The 20,359-nt window shown below is 56.7% G+C and overlaps 1 protein-coding gene across 2 annotated transcripts in view; it reads left to right on the top strand.

The window, feature by feature from the left end:
- The window catches only part of LOC140394332 (hyccin 2-like), a 139,804-nt gene extending 120,250 nt beyond the window's left edge, over positions 1-19,554 (top strand). For both annotated transcript variants that reach the window (XM_072481531.1, XM_072481522.1), the window contains one exon: positions 18,552-19,554. In XM_072481531.1, coding sequence (XP_072337632.1) covers positions 18,552-19,117 — 566 coding nt within the window. In that variant the 3' untranslated portion in view covers positions 19,118-19,554. The remainder of the gene's footprint in view (positions 1-18,551) is intronic.
- The last annotated feature ends 805 nt before the right edge of the window (positions 19,555-20,359 follow it).

The following is a 20,359-nucleotide window of genomic DNA, read 5'->3' as shown; positions in this document are numbered from 1 at the left end:
AGAGAGAGTCAGTGACGAGACAGTGCGGATAGAGACTGTCAGTGACGGGACAGTGCGGAGAGAGAGAGTCAGTGACGGGACAGTGCGGATAGAGACTGTCAGTGACGGGACAGTGCGGAGAGAGAGAGTCAGTGACGAGACAGTGCGGATAGAGACAGTCAGTGACGGGACAGTGCGGAGAGAGAGAGTCAGTGACGGGACAGTGCGGATAGAGACTGTCAGTGACGGGACAGTGCGGAGAGAGAGAGTCAGTGACGAGACAGTGCGGATAGAGACTGTCAGTGACGGGACAGTGCGGAGAGAGAGAGTCAGTGACGGAACACTGCGGAGAGAGACAGTCAGTGACGAGACAGTGCGGAGAGAGACAGTCAGTGACGAGACAGTGCGGAGAGAGACAGTCAGTGACGGAACACTGCGGAGAGAGACAGTCAGTGACGAGACAGTGCGGAGAGAGACAGTCAGTGACGGGACAGTGCGGAGAGAGACAGTCAGTGACGGAACACTGCGTAGAGAGAGAGTCAGTGACGAGACAGTGCGGAGAGAGACAGTCAGTGACGGGACAGTGCGGATAGAGACAGTCAGTGACGGGACAGTGCGGAGAGAGACAGTCAGTGACGAGACAGTGCGGAGAGAGAGAGTCAGTGACGAGACAGTGCGGAGAGAGAGAGTCAGTGACGAGACAGTGCGGAGAGAGACAGTCAGTGACGAGACAGTGCGGATAGAGACAGTCAGTGACGAGACAGTGTGGAGAGAGACAGTCAGTGACGGGACAGTGCGGAGAGAGAGAGTCAGTGACGGGACAGTGCGGATAGAGACAGTCAGTGACGAGACAGTGCGGATAGAGACAGTCAGTGACGAGACAGTGTGGAGAGAGACAGTCAGTGACGGGACAGTGCGGAGAGAGAGTCAGTGACGGAACACTGCGTAGAGAGAGAGTCAGTGACGAGACAGTGCGGAGAGAGAGAGTCAGTGACGGGACAGTGCGGATAGAGACAGTCAGTGACGAGACAGTGCGGATAGAGAGAGTCAGTGACGGGACAGTGCGGATAGAGACAGTCAGTGACGAGACAGTGCGGAGAGAGAGAGTCAGTGACGGGACAGTGCGGATAGAGACAGTCAGTGACGAGACAGTGCGGATAGAGACAGTCAGTGACGAGACAGTGTGGAGAGAGACAGTCAGTGACGGGACAGTGCGGAGAGAGAGTCAGTGACGGAACACTGCGTAGAGAGAGAGTCAGTGACGAGACAGTGCGGAGAGAGACAGTCAGTGACGAGACAGTGCGGAGAGAGAGGGTCTGGTGGGACAGTGCGGAGGGATTGAGTCAGTGACAGGACAATGCGGAGAGAGAGACTCAGTGATGAGACAGTGCGGAGAGAGAGAGTCAGTGACGGGACAGTGCGGAGAGAGAGAGTCAGTGACGGGACAGTGCGGAGAGAGAGAGTCAGTGATGAGACAGTGCGGAGAGAGAGAGTCAGTGATGGGACAGTGCGGAGAGAGAGTGAGTCAGTGACGGGACAGTGCAGAGAGAGAGAGTCAGTGATGAGACAGTGCGGAGAGAGAGAGAGTCAGTGATGAGACAGTGCGGAGAGAGAGAGTCTGGTGGGACAGGGCGGAGGGACAGAGTCAGTGATGAGACAGTGCGGAGAGAGAGAGAGTCAATGATGAGCCAGTTCGGAGAGAGAGAGTCAATGATGAGACAGTTCGGAGAGAGAGAGTCAGTGACGGGACAGTGCGGATAGGGACAGTCAGTGACGGGACAGTGCGGATAGAGACAGTCAGTGACGGGACAGTGCGGAGAGAGACAGTCAGTGACGAGACAGTGCGGAGAGAGAGAGTCAGTGACGAGACAGTGCGGACAGAGGCAGTCAGTGACGGGACAGTGCGGAGAGAGACAGTCAGTGACGAGACAGTGCGGAGAGAGACAGTCAGTGATGAGACAGTGCGGAGAGAGACAGTCAGTGACGGGACAGTGCGGAGAGAGACAGTCAGTGATGGGACAGTGCGGAGAGAGACAGTCAATGATGAGACAGTGCGGAGAGAGACAGTCAGTGACGAGACAGTGCGGACAGAGGCAGTCAGTGATGAGACAGTGCGGAGAGAGACAGTCAGTGACGGAACAGTGCGGAGAGAGAGTGAGTCAGTGATGGGACAGTGCGAAGAGAGACAGTCAGTGACGAGACAGTGCGGAGAGAGACAGTCAGTGACGGGACAGTGCGGATAGAGACAGTCAGTGACGAGACAGTGCGGAGAGAGAGTCAGTGACGGGACAGTGCGGAGAGAGACAGCCAGTGACGGGACAGTGCGGAGAGAGACAGTCAGTGACGAGACAGTGCGGACGAGAGACAGTCAGTGACGGGACAGTGCGGAGATAGACAGTCAGTGACGAGACAGTGCGGAGAGAGAGTCAGTGACGGGACAGTGCGGAGAGAGACAGCCAGTGACGGGACAGTGCGGAGAGAGACAGTCAGTGACGAGACAGTGCGGACGAGAGACAGCCAGTGACGGGACAGTGCGGACAGAGACAGTCAGTGACGAGACAGTGCGGAGAGAGACAGTCAGTGACGGGACAGTGCGGAGAGAGACAGTCAGTGACGGAACACTGCGTAGAGAGAGAGTCAGTGACGAGACAGTGCGGAGAGAGACAGTCAGTGACGGAACACTGCGGAGAGAGACAGTCAGTGACGGGACAGTGCGGATAGAGACAGTCAGTGACGGAACACTGCGTAGAGAGAGAGTCAGTGACGAGACAGTGCGGAGAGAGACAGTCAGTGACGGGACAGTGCGGAGAGAGAGAGTCAGTGACGAGACAGTGCGGAGAGAGACAGTCAGTGACGAGACAGTGCGGAGAGAGACAGTCAGTGACGAGACAGTGCGGAGAGAGACAGTCAGTGACAAGACAGTGCGGAGAGAGAGAGTCAGTGACGGGACAGTGCGGAGAGAGACAGTCAGTGACGGGACAGTGCGGAGAGAGACAGTCAGTGACGGGACAGTGCGGAGAGAGACAGTCAGTGACGAGACAGTGCGGAGAGAGACAGTCAGTGACAAGACAGTGCGGAGAGAGAGAGTCAGTGACGGGACAGTGCGGAGAGAGACAGTCAGTGACGGGACAGTGCGGAGAGAGACAGTCAGTGACGAGACAGTGCGGAGAGAGACAGTCAGTGACAAGACAGTGCGGAGAGAGAGAGTCAGTGACGGGACAGTGCGGAGATAGACAGCCAGTGACGGGACAGTGCGGACAGAGACAGTCAGTGACGGGACAGTGCGGAGAGAGAGTCAGTGACGAGACAGTGCGGAGAGAGAGAGTCAGTGACGGGACAGTGCGGAGAGAGAGAGTCAGTGACGGGACAGTGCGGACAGAGACAGTCAGTGACGGGACAGTGCGGAGAGAGAGAGTCAGTGACGGGACAGTGCGGAGAGAGACAGTCAGTGACAAGACAGTGCGGAGAGAGACAGTCAGTGACGAGACAGTGCGGAGAGACAGTCAGTGATGGGACAGTGCGGATAGAGACAGTCAGTGACGGAACACTGCGTAGAGAGAGAGTCAGTGACGGGACAGTGCGGAGAGAGAGAGTCAGTGACAAGACAGTGCGGAGAGAGACAGTCAGTGACGAGACACTGCGGAGAGAGACAGTCAGTGATGAGACAGTGCGGAGAGAGAGTCAGTGACGAGACAGTGCGGAGAGAGAGAGTCAGTGACGGGACAGTGCGGAGAGAGACAGTCAGTGACGAGACAGTGCGGAGAGAGACAGTCAGTGATGAGACAGTGCGGAGAGAGAGTCAGTGACGAGACAGTGCGGAGAGAGAGAGTCAGTGACGGGACAGTGCGGAGAGAGACAGTCAGTGACGGAACACTGCGTAGAGAGAGAGTCAGTGACGAGACAGTGCGGAGAGAGACAGTCAGTGACGGGACAGTGCGGAGAGAGAGTCAGTGACGAGACAGTGCGGAGAGAGACAGTCAGTGACGGGACAGTGCGGAGAGAGACAGTCAGTGACGGGACAGTGCGGAGAGAGACAGTCAGTGACGGGACAGTGCGGAGAGAGACAGTCAGTGACGGAACACTGTGTAGAGAGAGAGTCAGTGACGAGACAGTGCGGAGAGAGACCGTCAGTGACGAGACAGTGCGGAGAGAGGGTCTGGTGGGACAGTGCGGAGGGAGAGAGTCAGTGACGGGACAGTGCGGAGAGAAAGAGTCAGTGACCGGACAATGCGGAGAGAGAGACTCAGTGATGAGACAGTGCGGAGAGAGAGAGTCAGTGACGGGACAGTGCGGAGAGAGAGAGTCAGTGACGGGACAGTGCGGATAGAGACAGTCAGTGACGGGACTGTGCGGAGAGAGACAGTCAGTGACGAGACAGTGCGGAGAGAGAGTGAGTCAGTGATGGGACAGTGCGGAGAGAGACAGTCAGTGACGAGACAGTGCGGAGAGAGAGAGTCAGTGACGAGACAGTGCGGAGAGAGAGTCAGTGACGCGACAGTGCGGAGAGACAGTCAGTGACGGGACAGTGCGGGGAGAGACAGTCAGTGACGAGACACTGCGGATAGAGACAGTCAGTGACGGGATAATGCGGAGAGAGACAGTCAGTGACGGAACACTGCGGAGAGAGAGAGTCAGTGACGAGACAGTGCGGAGAGAGACAGTCAGTGACGAGACAGTGCGGAGAGACAGTCAGTGACGGGACAGTGCGGGGAGAGACAGTCAGTGACGAGACACTGCGGATAGAGACAGTCAGTGACGGAACACTGCGGAGAGAGAGAGTCAGTGACGAGACAGTGCGGAGAGAGACAGTCAGTGACGAGACAGTGCGGAGAGAGAGAGTCAGTGACGAGACAGTGCGGAGAGAGAGAGTCAGTGACGAGACCGTGCGGAGAGAGACAGTCAGTGACGAGACAGTGCGGGGAGAGACAGTCAGTGACGCGACAGTGCGGAGAGAGAGAGTCAGTGACGAGACAGTGCGGAGAGAGAGAGTCAGTGACGAGACAGTGCGGAGAGAGACAGTCAGTGACGAGACAGTGCGGAGAGAGAGAGTCAGTGACGAGACAGTGCGGAGAGAGAGAGTCAGTGACGAGACCGTGCGGAGAGAGAGAGTCAGTGACGAGACAGTGCGGAGAGAGAGTCAGTGACGCGACAGTGCGGAGAGACAGTCAGTGACGGGACAGTGCGGGGAGAGACAGTCAGTGACGAGACACTGCGGATAGAGACAGTCAGTGACGGGATAATGCGGAGAGAGACAGTCAGTGACGGAACACTGCGGAGAGAGAGAGAGTCAGTGACGAGACAGTGCGGAGAGAGACAGTCAGTGACGAGACAGTGCGGAGAGAGAGAGTCAGTGACGAGACAGTGCGGAGAGAGACAGTCAGTGACGAGACAGTGCGGAGAGAGAGAGTCAGTGACGCGACAGTGCGGAGAGACAGTCAGTGACGAGACAGTGCGGAGAGAGACAGTCAGTGACGCGACAGTGCGGAGAGACAGTCAGTGACGCGACAGTGCGGAGAGACAGTCAGTGACGGGATAATGCGGAGAGAGAGTCAGTGATGGGACTGTGCCGGGCGAGAATTTCAGTAATGGGATTTGAATCATAGAGTTTACAGTGCAGAAGGAGACTGGCGGTCTGCTGTTAGTGTGACCCCTCCGTTGCTGTGGAAGTAACTGGGACAGTTTTGAGCTGGTTTATTTTATGGGGTTTGTGGCATAATGTGACATGCTTAAGTTTAACTTAAGTTTAGTTTAAATTTACGCCTGAAAATTGCTGACTTTAGTCATCATTACATCCCATGGCATGGGTGGCGCGGTAGCCCAGTGGTTAGCACTGTTGCCGCACCGCGCCAGGGTCCCAGGTTCGATTCACGGCTTGGCTCACTGTCTGTGTTGAGTCTGCACGTTTTCTTCGTGTCTGCGAGGGTTTCCTCCAGGTGCTCCGGTTTCCTCCCACAGCCCAAAGGTGTGCCGTGTTAATCATTGTGCTACCGTGCTGCCCTTTATTGGGAATCACTAGCTATTGTAGCACAGCTCCTTCATCAGGTGAGTCGCACTGCGCTCTGAAAGCTAGTGATTCCTAAGAAACCTGTTGGACTTTAACCTGGTGTTGTAAGACTTCCTACTGTGCCCACCCCAGCCCAACACCGACATCTCCACATCATACATAAAAAGAGTGATAGATGCTGCGGTTAGAAGTGCAGGTTGCATCGCAGTTCTGTACTTGGCCATTGGAACGAGATCGTTTATAAAATGTTTAGGCTGCTTCGTTTCTAATTTGATTACTGCAGGTTCTGGGTGTTGGGATTGCAATCTCCACACCGCGATCTTGAATGCTTTACTGCATGACAATGTATCTGCTTCTCTGCTGGGCTGTGTGCGGTATTGAGACCGTAGCAATGCATGGACTGCAAATATAGCCGCTTGGTGGGCAGGAATGCTGCATTACTTCATCTTGCCTCTCTGTTTCGCGGCATGTATGTCAAAATATGTGTGTTGATCAGCTGTTATCATGACTTTGAATGTTCGTTGTCCTGTGGGCTTCCCAGAGACAGTCTTAAAATGAAACTTAGCTAAGTACTGGCATTGCGCTGGAGTTATCTGTACTGCAGTTTCACGCTGCGTTTTTGAGGAGAAGTTCTGCTTTGGTATTTGAGTGCTTATGACAAGTTTGAGCATTCAACGCAAGTAAACCCTTCCAGAATTTTTTAATTTTAAACCTCCCCTCAAAGATAGACTGCTGTAAACTCGGAGGAATTACTTTCATTGCATTCACGATCAAAGAGTTGAACTGATGGTCTCTATTCCCAGGTGTTTGCTGGAGGAGACCTCGGGTAGTTGCTGGCTGAGGGAAGGGTTTGGGTGTGGGGGAGGGGTTGCAGGGGCTTGGAGGAGCACTCCCTCTCCAACTCCTTTGAATATAGAACATAGAACATACAGTGCTGAAGGAGGCCATTCGGCCCACCGAGTCTGCAACGACCCACTTAGTGGAACTCCCTCTGAAATTATTTATTTAGGCTCCCAGAAAGTTTTAAATCAAGTTTTGCATGAAGGACTTCAAGTAAATTGTATAAAAAGACAAACTTGCTTTTATATATCACCTTTTATGACCTCCGGTCGTCCAGAACACTTTTGAAGCATTGTCTCTGTTTGGAAATCTGGCAGCCAGTTGGTACGCAGCCAGTGAGCGCACAGCAAGCTCCCACACACAACAGTAACATAATGACCAGATAACCATGTTGGCTTTGGGGAAAGAATTGGCCAGGACAGCTGGGAAAACAAAGCAGTCCCATCAAATAATTGCTGTCCACTCGGGGGTGGGGGGGGCAGATGGAGCCTGGGTTAAGGTCTCATCTTAAAGATGGACCCTCTGACAGTGCAGCACTCCTCCAATACAACGCAGGAGAGTCAGCTTGTTTCTGCGTTCATATCTCGGATCGGGATTTTAAACCTGACCTTTTGAATCAAACATGTGGCAGATTCTGCGTCGTCGTCCCCCACCAGACACACACACACCCCACACCCACAGGCACATCCACACACAAGTACCCCCCATACACACCTCGCACATACATCCCCCCCCCCCCCCCCACACGTAGACATTACCCCAACATGCAGACATTCCCCCCCGCACGCAGACATTCCCCCCCCGCACGCAGACATTCCCCCCCGCACGCAGACATTCCCCCCCGCACGCAGACATTCCCCCCCGCACGCAGACATTCCCCCCCGCACGCAGACATTCTCCCCGCACGCAGACATTCTCCCCGCACGCAGACATTCTCCCCGCACGCAGGCATTCTCCCCGCACGCAGGCATTCTCCCCGCACGCAGACATTCCCCCCCGCACGCAGACATTCCCCCCCGCACGCAGACATTCCCCCCCGCACGCAGACATTCCCCCCCGCACGCAGACATTCCCCCCCGCACGCAGACATTCCCCCCCGCACGCAGACATTCCCCCCCCGCACGCAGACATTCCCCCCGCACGCAGACATTCCCCCCCGCACGCAGACATTCCCCCCCGCACGCAGACATTCCCCCCCGCACGCAGACATTCCCCCCCCGCACGCAGACATTCCCCCCGCACGCAGACATTCCCCCCCGCACGCAGACATTCCCCCCCGCACGCAGACATTCCCCCCCGCACGCAGACATTCTCCCCGCACGCAGACATTCCCCCCCGCACGCAGACATTCCCCCCCGCACGCAGACATTCTCCCCGCACGCAGACATTCTCCCCGCACGCAGACATTCTCCCCGCACGCAGGCATTCTCCCCGCACGCAGACATTCCCCCCCGCACGCAGACATTCCCCCCCGCACGCAGACATTCCCCCCCGCACGCAGACATTCCCCCCCGCACGCAGACATTCCCCCCCGCACGCAGACATTCCCCCCCGCACGCAGACATTCCCCCCCGCACGCAGACATTCTCTCCGCACGCAGACATTCCCCCCCGCACGCAGACATTCCCCCCCGCACGCAGACATTCCCCCCCGCACGCAGACATTCCCCCCCGCACGCAGACATTCCCCCCGCACGCAGACATTCCCCCCCGCACGCAGACATTTCTCCCCGCACGCAGACATTCTCCCCGCACGCAGACATTCCCCCCCGCACGCAGACATTCCCCCCCGCACGCAGACATTCCCCCCGCACGCAGACATTCCCCCCCGCACGCAGACATTCCCCCCCGCACGCAGACATTCCCCCCCGCACGCAGACATTCTCTCCGCACGCAGACATTCTCTCCGCACGCAGACATTCCCCCCCGCACGCAGACATTTCTCCCCGCACGCAGACATTCTCCCCGCACGCAGACATTCCCCCCCGCACGCAGACATTCCCCCCCGCACGCAGACATTCCCCCCGCACGCAGACATTCCCCCCCGCACGCAGACATTCCCCCCCGCACGCAGACATTCCCCCCCGCACGCAGACATTCTCTCCGCACGCAGACATTCTCTCCGCACGCAGACATTCCCCCCCGCACGCAGACATTCCCCCCCCCGCACGCAGACATTCCCCCCCGCACGCAGACATTCCCCCCCGCACGCAGACATTCCCCCCGCACGCAGACATTCCCCCCCGCACGCAGACATTCCCCCCCGCACGCAGACATTCCCCCCCGCACGCAGACATTCTCTCCGCACGCAGACATTCTCTCCGCACGCAGACATTCCCCCCCGCACGCAGACATTCCCCCCCCCGCACGCAGACATTCCCCCCCCCGCACGCAGACATTCCCCCCGCGCGCAGACAATCCCCCCGCGCGCAGACATTCCCCCCGCGCGCAGACATTCCCCCCGCGCGCAGACATTCCCCCCGCGCGCAGACATTCCCCCCGCACGCAGACACTCCCCCCGCACGCAGACACTCCCCCCGCACGCAGACACTCCCCCCGCACGCAGACACTCCCCCCGCACGCAGACACTCCCCCCGCACGCAGACACTCCCCCCGCACGCAGGCACTCCCCCCGCACGCAGGCACTCCCCCCGCACGCAGACACTCCCCCCGCACGCAGACACTCCCCCCGCACGCAGACACTCCCCCCGCACGCAGACACTCCCCCCGCACGCAGACACTCCCCCCGCACGCAGACACTCCCCCCGCACGCAGACACTCCCCCCGCACGCAGACACTCCCCCCGCACGCAGACACTCGCCCCGCACGCAGACACTCGCCCCGCACGCAGACACTCGCCCCGCACGCAGACACTCGCCCCGCACGCAGACACTCGCCCCGCACGCAGACACTCCCCCCGCACGCAGACATTCTCCCCGCACGCAGACATTCCCCCCCTGCACGCAGACATTCCCCCCCGCGCGCAGACAATCCCTCCGCGCGCAGACATTCCCCCCGCGCGCAGACATTCCCCCCGCGCGCAGACACTCCCCCCGCACGCAGACACTCCCCCCGCACGCAGACACTCGCCCCGCACGCAGACACTCGCCCCGCACGCAGACACTCGCCCCGCACGCAGACACTCGCCCCGCACGCAGACACTCGCCCCGCACGCAGACACTCGCCCCGCACGCAGACACTCGCCCCGCACGCAGACACTCGCCCCGCACGCAGACACTCGCCCCGCACGCAGACACACGCCCCGCACGCAGACACTCGCCCCGCACGCAGACACTCGCCCCGCACGCAGACACTCGCCCCGCACGCAGACACACGCCCCGCACGCAGACACTCGCCCCGCACGCAGACACTCGCCCCGCACGCAGACACTCGCCCCGCACGCAGACACTCGCCCCGCACGCAGACACTCGCCCCGCACGCAGACACTCGCCCCGCACGCAGACACTCGCCCCGCACGCAGACACTCGCCCCGCACGCAGACACTCGCCCCGCACGCAGACACTCGCCCCGCACGCAGACACTCGCCCCGCACGCAGACACACGCCCCGCACGCAGACACTCGCCCCGCACGCAGACACACGCCCCGCACGCAGACACTCGCCCCGCACGCAGACACACGCCCCGCACGCAGACACTCGCCCCGCACGCAGACACACGCCCCGCACGCAGACACTCGCCCCGCACGCAGACACTCGCCCCGCACGCAGACACTCGCCCCGCACGCAGACACTCGCCCCGCACGCAGACACTCGCCCCGCACGCAGACACTCGCCCCGCACGCAGACACACGCCCCGCACGCAGACACTCGCCCCGCACGCAGACACTCGCCCCGCACGCAGACACTCGCCCCGCACGCAGACACTCGCCCCGCACGCAGACACACGCCCCGCACGCAGACACACGCCCCGCACGCAGACACTCGCCCCGCACGCAGACACACGCCCCGCACGCAGACACACGCCCCGCACGCAGACACACGCCCCGCACGCAGACACACGCCCCGCACGCAGACACACGCCCCGCACGCAGACACTCGCCCCGCACGCAGACATTCCCCCCCCCCGCACGCAGACAATCGCCCCGCACGCAGACACTCGCCCCGCACGCAGACACTCGCCCCGCACGCAGACAATCGCCCCGCACGCAGACACTCGCCCCGCACGCAGACACTCGCCCCGCACGCAGACACTCGCCCCGCACGCAGACACTCGCCCCGCACGCAGACACTCGCCCCGCACGCAGACACTCGCCCCGCACGCAGACACTCGCCCCGCACGCAGACACTCGCCCCGCACGCAGACACTCGCCCCGCACGCAGACACTCGCCCCGCACGCAGACACTCGCCCCGCACGCAGACACTCGCCCCGCACGCAGACACTCGCCCCGCACGCAGACATTTCCCCCCCCCACACGCAGACATTCCCCCCCCCCGCAGGCAGACATTCCCCCCCCCCGCAGGCAGACATTCCCCCCGCGCGCAGACATTCCCCCCGCGCGCAGACATTCCCCCCGCGCGCAGACATTCCCCCCGCGCGCAGACATTCCCCCCGCGCGCAGACATTCCCCCCGCGCGCAGACATTCCCCCCGCGCGCAGACATTCCCCCCGCGCGCAGACATTCCCCCCCGCGCGCAGACATTCCCCCCGCGCGCAGACATTCCCCCCGCGCGCAGACATTCCCCCCGCGCGCAGACATTCCCCCCGCGCGCAGACATTCCCCCCGCGCGCAGACATTCCCCCCGCGCGCAGACATTCCCCCCGCGCGCAGACATTCCCCCCGCGCGCAGACATTCCCCCCGCGCGCAGACATTCCCCCCGCGCGCAGACATTCCCCCCGCGCGCAGACATTCCCCCCGCGCGCAGACATTCCCCCCGCGCGCAGACATTCCCCCCCGCACGCAGACATTCCCCCCCCCGCACGCAGACATTCCCCCCGCGCGCAGACATTCCCCCCGCGCGCAGACATTCCCCCCGCGCGCAGACATTCCCCCCCCGCGCGCAGACATTCCCCCCCGCACGCAGACATTCCCCCCCCCGCACGCAGACATTCCCCCCCCGCACGCAGACATTCCCCCCCCGCACGCAGACATTCCCCCCCGCACGCAGACATTCCCCCCCCCGCACGCAGACATTTCTCCCCCCCCCCCCCCTGCTGACAAGTAGCAAGTTACATTCGCGCACACTATTGCCAGGCAATGACCATCTCCTACAAAAGAGAATCTAATCATCGCCCTTTGACATTCAATGTCATTACCATCGTTGAATCCCCCACTATCAACATCCTGGGGTTACCATTGCTCAGAAACTGAACTGGACGAGCCACATGGACTCCTTCGACATGTAACTCACCTCCTGATCCCCCAAAGCCTGTCCACCATCTACAATGCACAAGTCAGGAGTGTAATGGAATACCCCCCAAGTGCCTGGATGAGTGCAGCTCCAACAACACTCAAGAAGCTCAACACCATCCAGGACAAAACAGCCCACTTGATTGCTTCCCTTTCCACAAACATTCAAACCCTCCACCACCGATCTACAGTGGCAGCCGTGTGTACCACCAACAAGATGCACTGCAGTAACTCACCAAGGTTCCTTAGACAACACCTTCCAAACCCACGACCACTACCATCTAGAAGGACAAGAGTAGCAGATATCTGGGAACCCCACGACCTGGAGGTTCCCCTACAAGTCACTCACCACCCTGACAGTGAAATATATCGCTGTTCCTTCACTGTCGCCGGGGCAAACACCTAAATCTCTCCCTAACAGCACAGTGGGTGTACCTACACCACAAGGACTGCAGCAGTTCAAGAAGGCAACTCACCACCAGCTTCTCAAGGGCAACTAGGGATGGGCAATAACTGCTGGCCTAACTAGTGATGCCCACATCCCATAAATGAAGAAAAAAAGTACAACCACCCCACACACACCGCCCCCACGCACACACAAACTGCCCGCACGCGCACGCACAAACCGCCCCCGCACGCACGCACAAACCGCCCGCACGCACGCACAAACCGCCCGCACACGCACGCACAAACCGCCCCCACACGCACGCACAAACCGCCCCCACACGCACGCACAAACCGCCCCCACACGCATGCATAAACCGCCCCCACACGCACGCACAAACCGCCCCCACACGCGCGCCCAAACCGCCCCCGCACGCACGCACAAACCGCCCCCACACGTACGCACAAACCGCCCCCGCACAAACCGCCCCCACACGCACGCACAAACCGCCCCCACACGCATGCATAAACCGCCCCCACACGCGCGCCCAAACCGCCCCCGCACGCACGCACAAACCGCCCCCACACGTACGCACAAACCGCCCCCGCACAAACCGCCCCCACACGCACGCACAAACCGCCCCCCCACACGCACGCACAGACCGCCCCCCACACGCACGCACAGACCGACCCACACGCACGCACAGACCGCCCCCAACAGCACGCACAGACCGCCCCCACACGCACGCACAGACCGCCCCCACACGCACGCACAAACCGCCCCTACACGCACGCACAGACCGCCCCCACACGCACGCACAAACCGCCCCCATACGCACGCACAAACCGCCCCCACACGGACGCACAAACCGCCCCCGCACGGACGCACAAACCGCCCCCGCACGGACGCACAAACCGCCCCCCCACGGATGCACAAACCGCCCCCGCACGGACGCACAAACCGCCCCCGCACGGACGCACAAACCGCCCCCCACACGCACGCACAGACCGCCCCTGCACGGACACACAGACCGCCCCCACACGCACGCACATACCGCCCCCACACGGACGCACAAACCGCCCCCACTCGCACACACAAACCGCCCCCACGGGCACGCACAGACCGCCCCCACACGCACGCACAAACCGCCCCCACACGCACGCACAAACCGCCCCCACACGCACAAACCGCCCCCGCACGGACGCACAAACCGCCCCCGCACGGACGCACAAACCGCCCCCAGACGCACACACAAACCGCCCCCCACACGCACGCACAGACCGCCCCCACACGCACGCACAGACCGCCCCCACACGCACGCACAAACCGCCCCCACACGCACGCACAAACCGCCCCCGCACGGACGCACAGACCGCCCCCGCACGGACGCACAGACCGCCCCCACACGCACGCACAGACCGCCCCCACCCGCACGCACAGACCGCCCCCACACGGACGCACAGACGGCCCAGTTCACCACTGCCCCCAGAATCCTCCACACTCCGCCAATTGCTGATCTATATTGACTCCTAGTTTTGCAACATCTTGAATTTTTATTTCTCATACTCATGTTCAAGTCTGTTCCTGGCCTCGACACTCCATAACAGTGAACTTCCTCCAGCCTCAGCTCTTTCTGAAATAGACTCAGTCATCCCTAGCTTCTCATCACTGGTGGGTGGCCCTGTGGATTAGCCCTGCTGCCTCATGGCGCCGAGGTCCCAGGTTCGATCCCGGCTCTGGGTCACTGTCCGTGTGGAGTTTGCACATTCTCCCTGTGTTTGCGTGGGTTTCGCCCCCACAACCCAAAAGATGTGCAGGCTAGGTGGATTGTGCAGGGTAGGTGGATTGAGCCATGCTAAATTGCGCCTTAATTGGAAAAAATGAATTGGGTACTTTTAAAGGGTGGCATGGTAGCACAGTGGTTAGCACTGTTCCTTCACAGCACCAGGGTCCCAGGTTCAATTCCTCGTGTCTGTGTGGGTTTCCTCCGATGCTCCGGTTTCCTCCCACAAGTTCCAAAAGATGTGCAGTTAGGTAATTTGGACATCCTGAATTCTCCCTCCGTGTACCCGTACACGTGCCGGAATGTGTTATTTTGTTTTGTAAACTGTGATCCTGCAAAGAGCCTGGGAACATTTTAATATTTTAACGGTGATGTTTAATGCAAAATGTTTTTGCGTATGTGAGTGTCTGAAAGCTGGAGCTATGTATGTGTGTGAATACAGAGGTTTGTGATGTGTGCTTAATACTGGCATTTATGATGTGTCGCTGAATACTGGGATTTGTTTTTCTTTGTTTATTTTTGAGACGTGGGCGTTGCAGGCTGGGCCAGCATTTATTGCCCCTGAGGGTGCTGCTAAGAGTCAACCACATTGCTGTGTGTCTGGAGTCACATGTAGGCCAGACCGGGTAAGGGTGGCAGATTCCCTTCCTCAAAGGACATTCGTGAACCAGATGGGGTTTTAACAACAATCGACACTGTTCCATGGTCATCATTGGACTTTTAATTCCAGATTTTTGTTGAATTCAAATGTCACCATCTGTAGTGCTGTCATTACTCTGGGTCTCTGGTTTACGAATCCATGTGATGTGTGTGTTTAATACTGGGGATTGTGATGTGTGTGTTTAATACTGGGGATTGTGATGTGTGTGTTTAATACTGGGGATTGCGATGTGTGTGTTTAATGCTAGGGTTTGCGATGTGCGTGTTTAATACTGGGGATTGCGATGTGTGTGTTTAATACTGGGGATTGCGATGTGTGTGTTTAATACTGGGGATTGTGATGTGTGTGTTTAATACTGGGGATTGCGATGTGTGTGTTTAATGCTAGGGTTTGCGATGTGCGTGTTTAATACTGGGGATTGTGATGTGTGTGTTTAATACTGGGGATTGCGATGTGTGTGTTTAATGCTAGGGTTTGCGCTGTGCGTGTTTAATACTGGGGATTGTGATGTGTGTGTTTAATACTGAGGTTTGTGATGTGTGTGTTTAATACTGGCATTTGTGATGTGTGTGAATACTGATGGTTTGGATGTGCGTGTTTAATACTGGGGATTGTGATATGTGTGTTTAATACTGGGGATTGCGATGTGTGTGTTTAATACTGGGGATTGCGATGTGTGTGTTTAATGCTAGGGTTTGCGCTGTGCGTGTTTAATTCTGGGGATTGTGATGTGTGTGTTTAATACTGGGGATTGCGATGTGTGTGTTTAATACTGGGGATTGCGATGTGTGTGTTTAATACTGGGGATTGTGATGTGTGTGTTTAATACTGAGGTTTGTGATGTGTGTGTTTAATACTGGCATTTGTGATGTGTGTGAATACTGATGGTTTGGATGTGCGTGTTTAATACTGGGGATTGTGATGTGTGTGTTTAATACTGGGGATTGCGATGTGTGTGTTTAATACTGGGGATTGCGATGTGTGTGTTTAATGCTAGGGTTTGCGCTGTGCGTGTTTAATTCTGGGGATTGTGATGTGTGTGTTTAATACTGGGGATTGCGATGTGTGTGTTTAATACTGGGGATTGCGATGTGTGTGTTTAATACTGGGGATTGTGATGTGTGTGTTTAATACTGGGGATTGCGATGTGTGTGTTTAATGCTAGGGTTTGCGCTGTGCGTGTTTAATACTGGGGATTGTGATGTGTGTGTTTAATACTGGGGATTGCGATGTGTGTGTTTAATACTGGGGATTGTGATGTGTGTGTTTAATACTGGGGATTGCGATGTGTGTGTTTAATACTGGGGATTGTGATGTGTGTGTTTAATACTGGGGATTGTGATGTGTGTGTTTAATACTGAGGTTTGTGATGTGTATTTAATACTGGGGATTGCGATGTGTGTGTTTAATATTGGGGATTGCGATGTGTGTGTTTAATACTGTGGATTGCGATGTGTGCGTTTAATACTAGGGTTTGCGCTGTGCGTGTTTAATTCTGGGGATTGTGATGTGTGTGTTTAATACTGGGGATTGTGATGTGTGTGTTTAATACTGGGGATTGTGATGTGTGTGTTTAATACTGAGGTTTGTGATGTGTGTTTAATACTGGGGATTGCGATGTGTGTGTTTAATACTGGGGATTGCGATGTGTGTGTTTAATGCTAGGGTTTGCGCTGTGCGTGTTTAATTCTGGGGATTGTGATGTGTGTGTTTAATACTGGGGATTGCGATGTGTGTGTTTAATACTGGGGATTGCGATGTGTGTGTTTAATACTGGGGATTGTGATGTGTGTGTTTAATACTGGGGATTGCGATGTGTGTGTTTAATGCTAGGGTTTGCGCTGTGCGTGTTTAATACTGGGGATTGTGATGTGTGTGTTTAATACTGGGGATTGCGATGTGTGTGTTTAATACTGGGGATTGTGATGTGTGTGTTTAATACTGGGGATTGCGATGTGTGTGTTTAATACTGGGGATTGTGATGTGTGTGTTTAATACTGGGGATTGTGATGTGTGTGTTGAATACTGAGGTTTGTGATGTGTGTTTAATACTGGGGATTGCGATGTGTGTGTTTAATATTGGGGATTGCGATGTGTGTGTTTAATACTGTGGATTGCGATGTGTGCGTTTAATACTGGGATTTGTGATGTGTGATTAATACTGGGGTTTATGATGTGTGTGAATACTGATGGTTTGCGATGTGTGTGTTTAATACTGGGGATTGTGATGTGTGTGTTTAATGCTAGGGTTTGCGCTGTGCGTGTTTAATTCTGGGGATTGTGATGTGTGTGTTTAATACTGGGGATTGCGATGTGTGTGTTTAATACTGGGGATTGTGATGTGTGTGTTTAATACTGGGGATTGCGATGTGTGTGTTTAATGCTAGGGTTTGCGCAGTGCGTGTTTAATACTGGGGATTGTGATGTGTGTGTTTAATACTGGGGATTGTGATGTGTGAGAATACTGATGGTTTGCAATGTGCGTGTTTAATACTGGGGATTGTGATGTGTGTGTTTAGTACTGGGGATTGCGATGTGTGTGTTTAATGCTAGGGTTTGCGCTGTGCGTGTTTAATACTGGGGATTGTGATGTGTGTGTTTAATACTGGGGATTGTGATGTGTATGTTTAATACTGGAGTTTGTGATGTGTGTGTTTAATATTGGGGATTGCGATGTGTGTGTTTAATACTGTGGATTGCGATGTGTGCGTTTAATACTGGGATTTGTGATGTGTGTGTTTAATACTGGGGATTGCGGATTGCGATGAGTGTGTTTAATATTGTGGATTGCGATGTGTGTGTTTAATACTGGGGTTTGTGATGTGTGTGTTTAATACTGGGATTTGTGATGTGTGTGAATACTGATGGTTTGCGATGTGCGTGTTTAATACTGGGGATTGTGATGTGTGTGTTTAATACTGGGGATTGTGATGTGTATGTTTAATACTGGAGTTTGTGATGTGTGTGTTTAATATTGGGGATTGCGATGTGTGTGTTTAATACTGTGGATTGCGATGTGTGCGTTTAATACTGGGATTTGTGATGTGTGATTAATACTGGGGTTTATGATGTGTGTGAATACTGATGGGTTGCGATGTGTGTGTTTAATACTGAGGATTGCGATGTGTGTGTTTAATACTGGGGATTGCGATGTGTGTGTTTAATACTGGGGATTGCAATGTGTGTGTTTAATACTGGGGATTGCGATGTGTGTGTTTAATACTGGGGTTTGTGATGTGTTCCAGTTTCATCCCACAAATACTGAAAGACGTGCTGTTCGGTGGATTGGAGATTCTGAATTCTCCTCCGTGTACCCGAACAGGCGCCGGAATGTGGCGATTAGGGTCTTTTCACAGTAACTTCATTGCAATGTTAATGTAAGCCTATTTGCGACAATACATATTATTATTATTATTAAAACTGGGGTTTGTGATGTGTTTTCCCCTCAATGTGGTCTGTGAAGCTGCTCAGCCTGTGTCGCCTCTGGAGAGTAACTGTTCCCTTAAACGACTGTGCTTGTTGTTTCACAGATCAACAAGGTGCTGCTGGGGGAGATGAGACCGTCCACCTGACAGACGCAGATGAGGGCTTCTCATCGGGGGCTTCCAGCATCAGCCAGCCCAGTGGCTCAAAGAGCAGCAGCTTGAAGAAAGCGCCGAGTAGCCTAACAAGCAGAGATAAAGATCGTGCCGTGACCACGCCCAAGGCCGAGGGTGCAGTTGATTGCATCTGGGACACAAGCAGCCGCAAGCTGGCACCAACCCGGTCTGCAACAGATGCCATGGAGCTAACTCCGGTGAAGAAGCACCTGCTGATCACAAGTGGTCAGCCTGTACCCGCTGCATCGGCTGTCGGCCTTGTGCGGACAGCCAGCACTTCCTTGACAAAGTCCTTTGATCGGGTGAACGGGAGCCAGACCTTGGATGGCAGCTCCAATCTGGTGCATGGTAACGCCAACCGCTATTCCACCATCAGCCTCCAGGAGGAGCGTCTGGGCCGGGGGGCGGAGGCCATAGACCTGCTCTCCCCGGGGGCTCCTCTGACCAAACAGTCTCGATCGCCCAGCTTTAACATGCAGCTCATTTCCCAGGTGTAGGCAGGTACTGCCACGCCTTTCCTAATGGCTGCTGTTTGGATAAATCCCTCCGCCCCCCCAACCCTTTTATAAACTCCGTCCTCTCTGGAAGGAACTCCTCCCGCATTCCCCCCTCCTCCTCCTCCTCCAATCTCAGCCCTTTATAATTCCAACTGACAATTATTGTGAGGTAGAAGGAATTATTTTGTACTGGGAGAGCAATAAAGGGAGCCTGTGGATGACGGGCTGTGTAGACTCACGTCTTCCCACACAGTCCGTTCCCTCCCTCATTCTCGGGTGAAGTGCAATCCGTTTTGATGTCTGTCCTGACCGAAGAGATCTGGTTTGATCAGACCTTCAGTCTCGGGCAATCTTCCGACATTCCGAGCCTGGCCTTGACCGCCCCAATACCACTCCCCCGCCCACCCTTCCCACTAGCCTGTCCCTGATTCTACCCCCCCCCCCCCCCCCCCCAACTAGCCTGTCCCTGATTCTACCCCCCCCCACAACTAGCCTGTCACTGATTCTACCCCCCCCCCAACTAGCCTGTCACTGATTCTACCCCCCCCCCAACTAGCCTGTCACTGATTCTACCCCCTCCCCCCCAAACTAGCCTGTCACTGATTCTACCCCCCCCCCAACTAGCCTGTCACTGATTCTACCCCCCCCCCAACTAGCCCATCACTGATTCTACCCCCCCCCCCAACTAGCCCATCGCTGATTCTACCCCCCCAACTAGCCTGTCACTGATTCTACCCCCCCCCCAACTAGCCTGTCACTGATTCTACCCCCCCCCAACTAGCCCATCACTGATTCTAGCCCCCCCCCAACTAGCCTGTCACTGATTCTAACCCCCCCCCCAACTAGCCTGTCACTGATTCTAACCCCCCCCCCAACTAGCATGTCACTGATTCTAACCCCCCCACTAGCCCTACACTGATTCTAACCCCCCCACTAGCCTGTCACTGATTCTAACCCCCCCCCCACTAGCCCTACACTGATTCTAACCCCCCCACTAGCCTGTCACTGATTCTAACCCCCCAACTAGCCCAACACTGATTCTACCCCTCCCCCCAACTAGCCCAACTCTGATTCTACCCCCCCCCCCAACTAGCCCAACACTGATTCTACCCCCCTCGCTAGCCCAACATTGATTCTACGCCCCCCCCCCCCCCCCCCCCCACAGCCCAACATTAATTCTAACATCCCCACTAATTGTAACCCCTCCCCACTAGCCCAACACTGATTCTAACCCCTCCCCGA

This window comes from Scyliorhinus torazame, chromosome 2 (assembly GCF_047496885.1).
Source record: "Scyliorhinus torazame isolate Kashiwa2021f chromosome 2, sScyTor2.1, whole genome shotgun sequence".
In the NCBI taxonomy this organism is placed as follows: Eukaryota; Metazoa; Chordata; class Chondrichthyes; order Carcharhiniformes; family Scyliorhinidae; genus Scyliorhinus; species Scyliorhinus torazame.
This window is presented reverse-complemented; position numbering and strand designations above follow the sequence as displayed.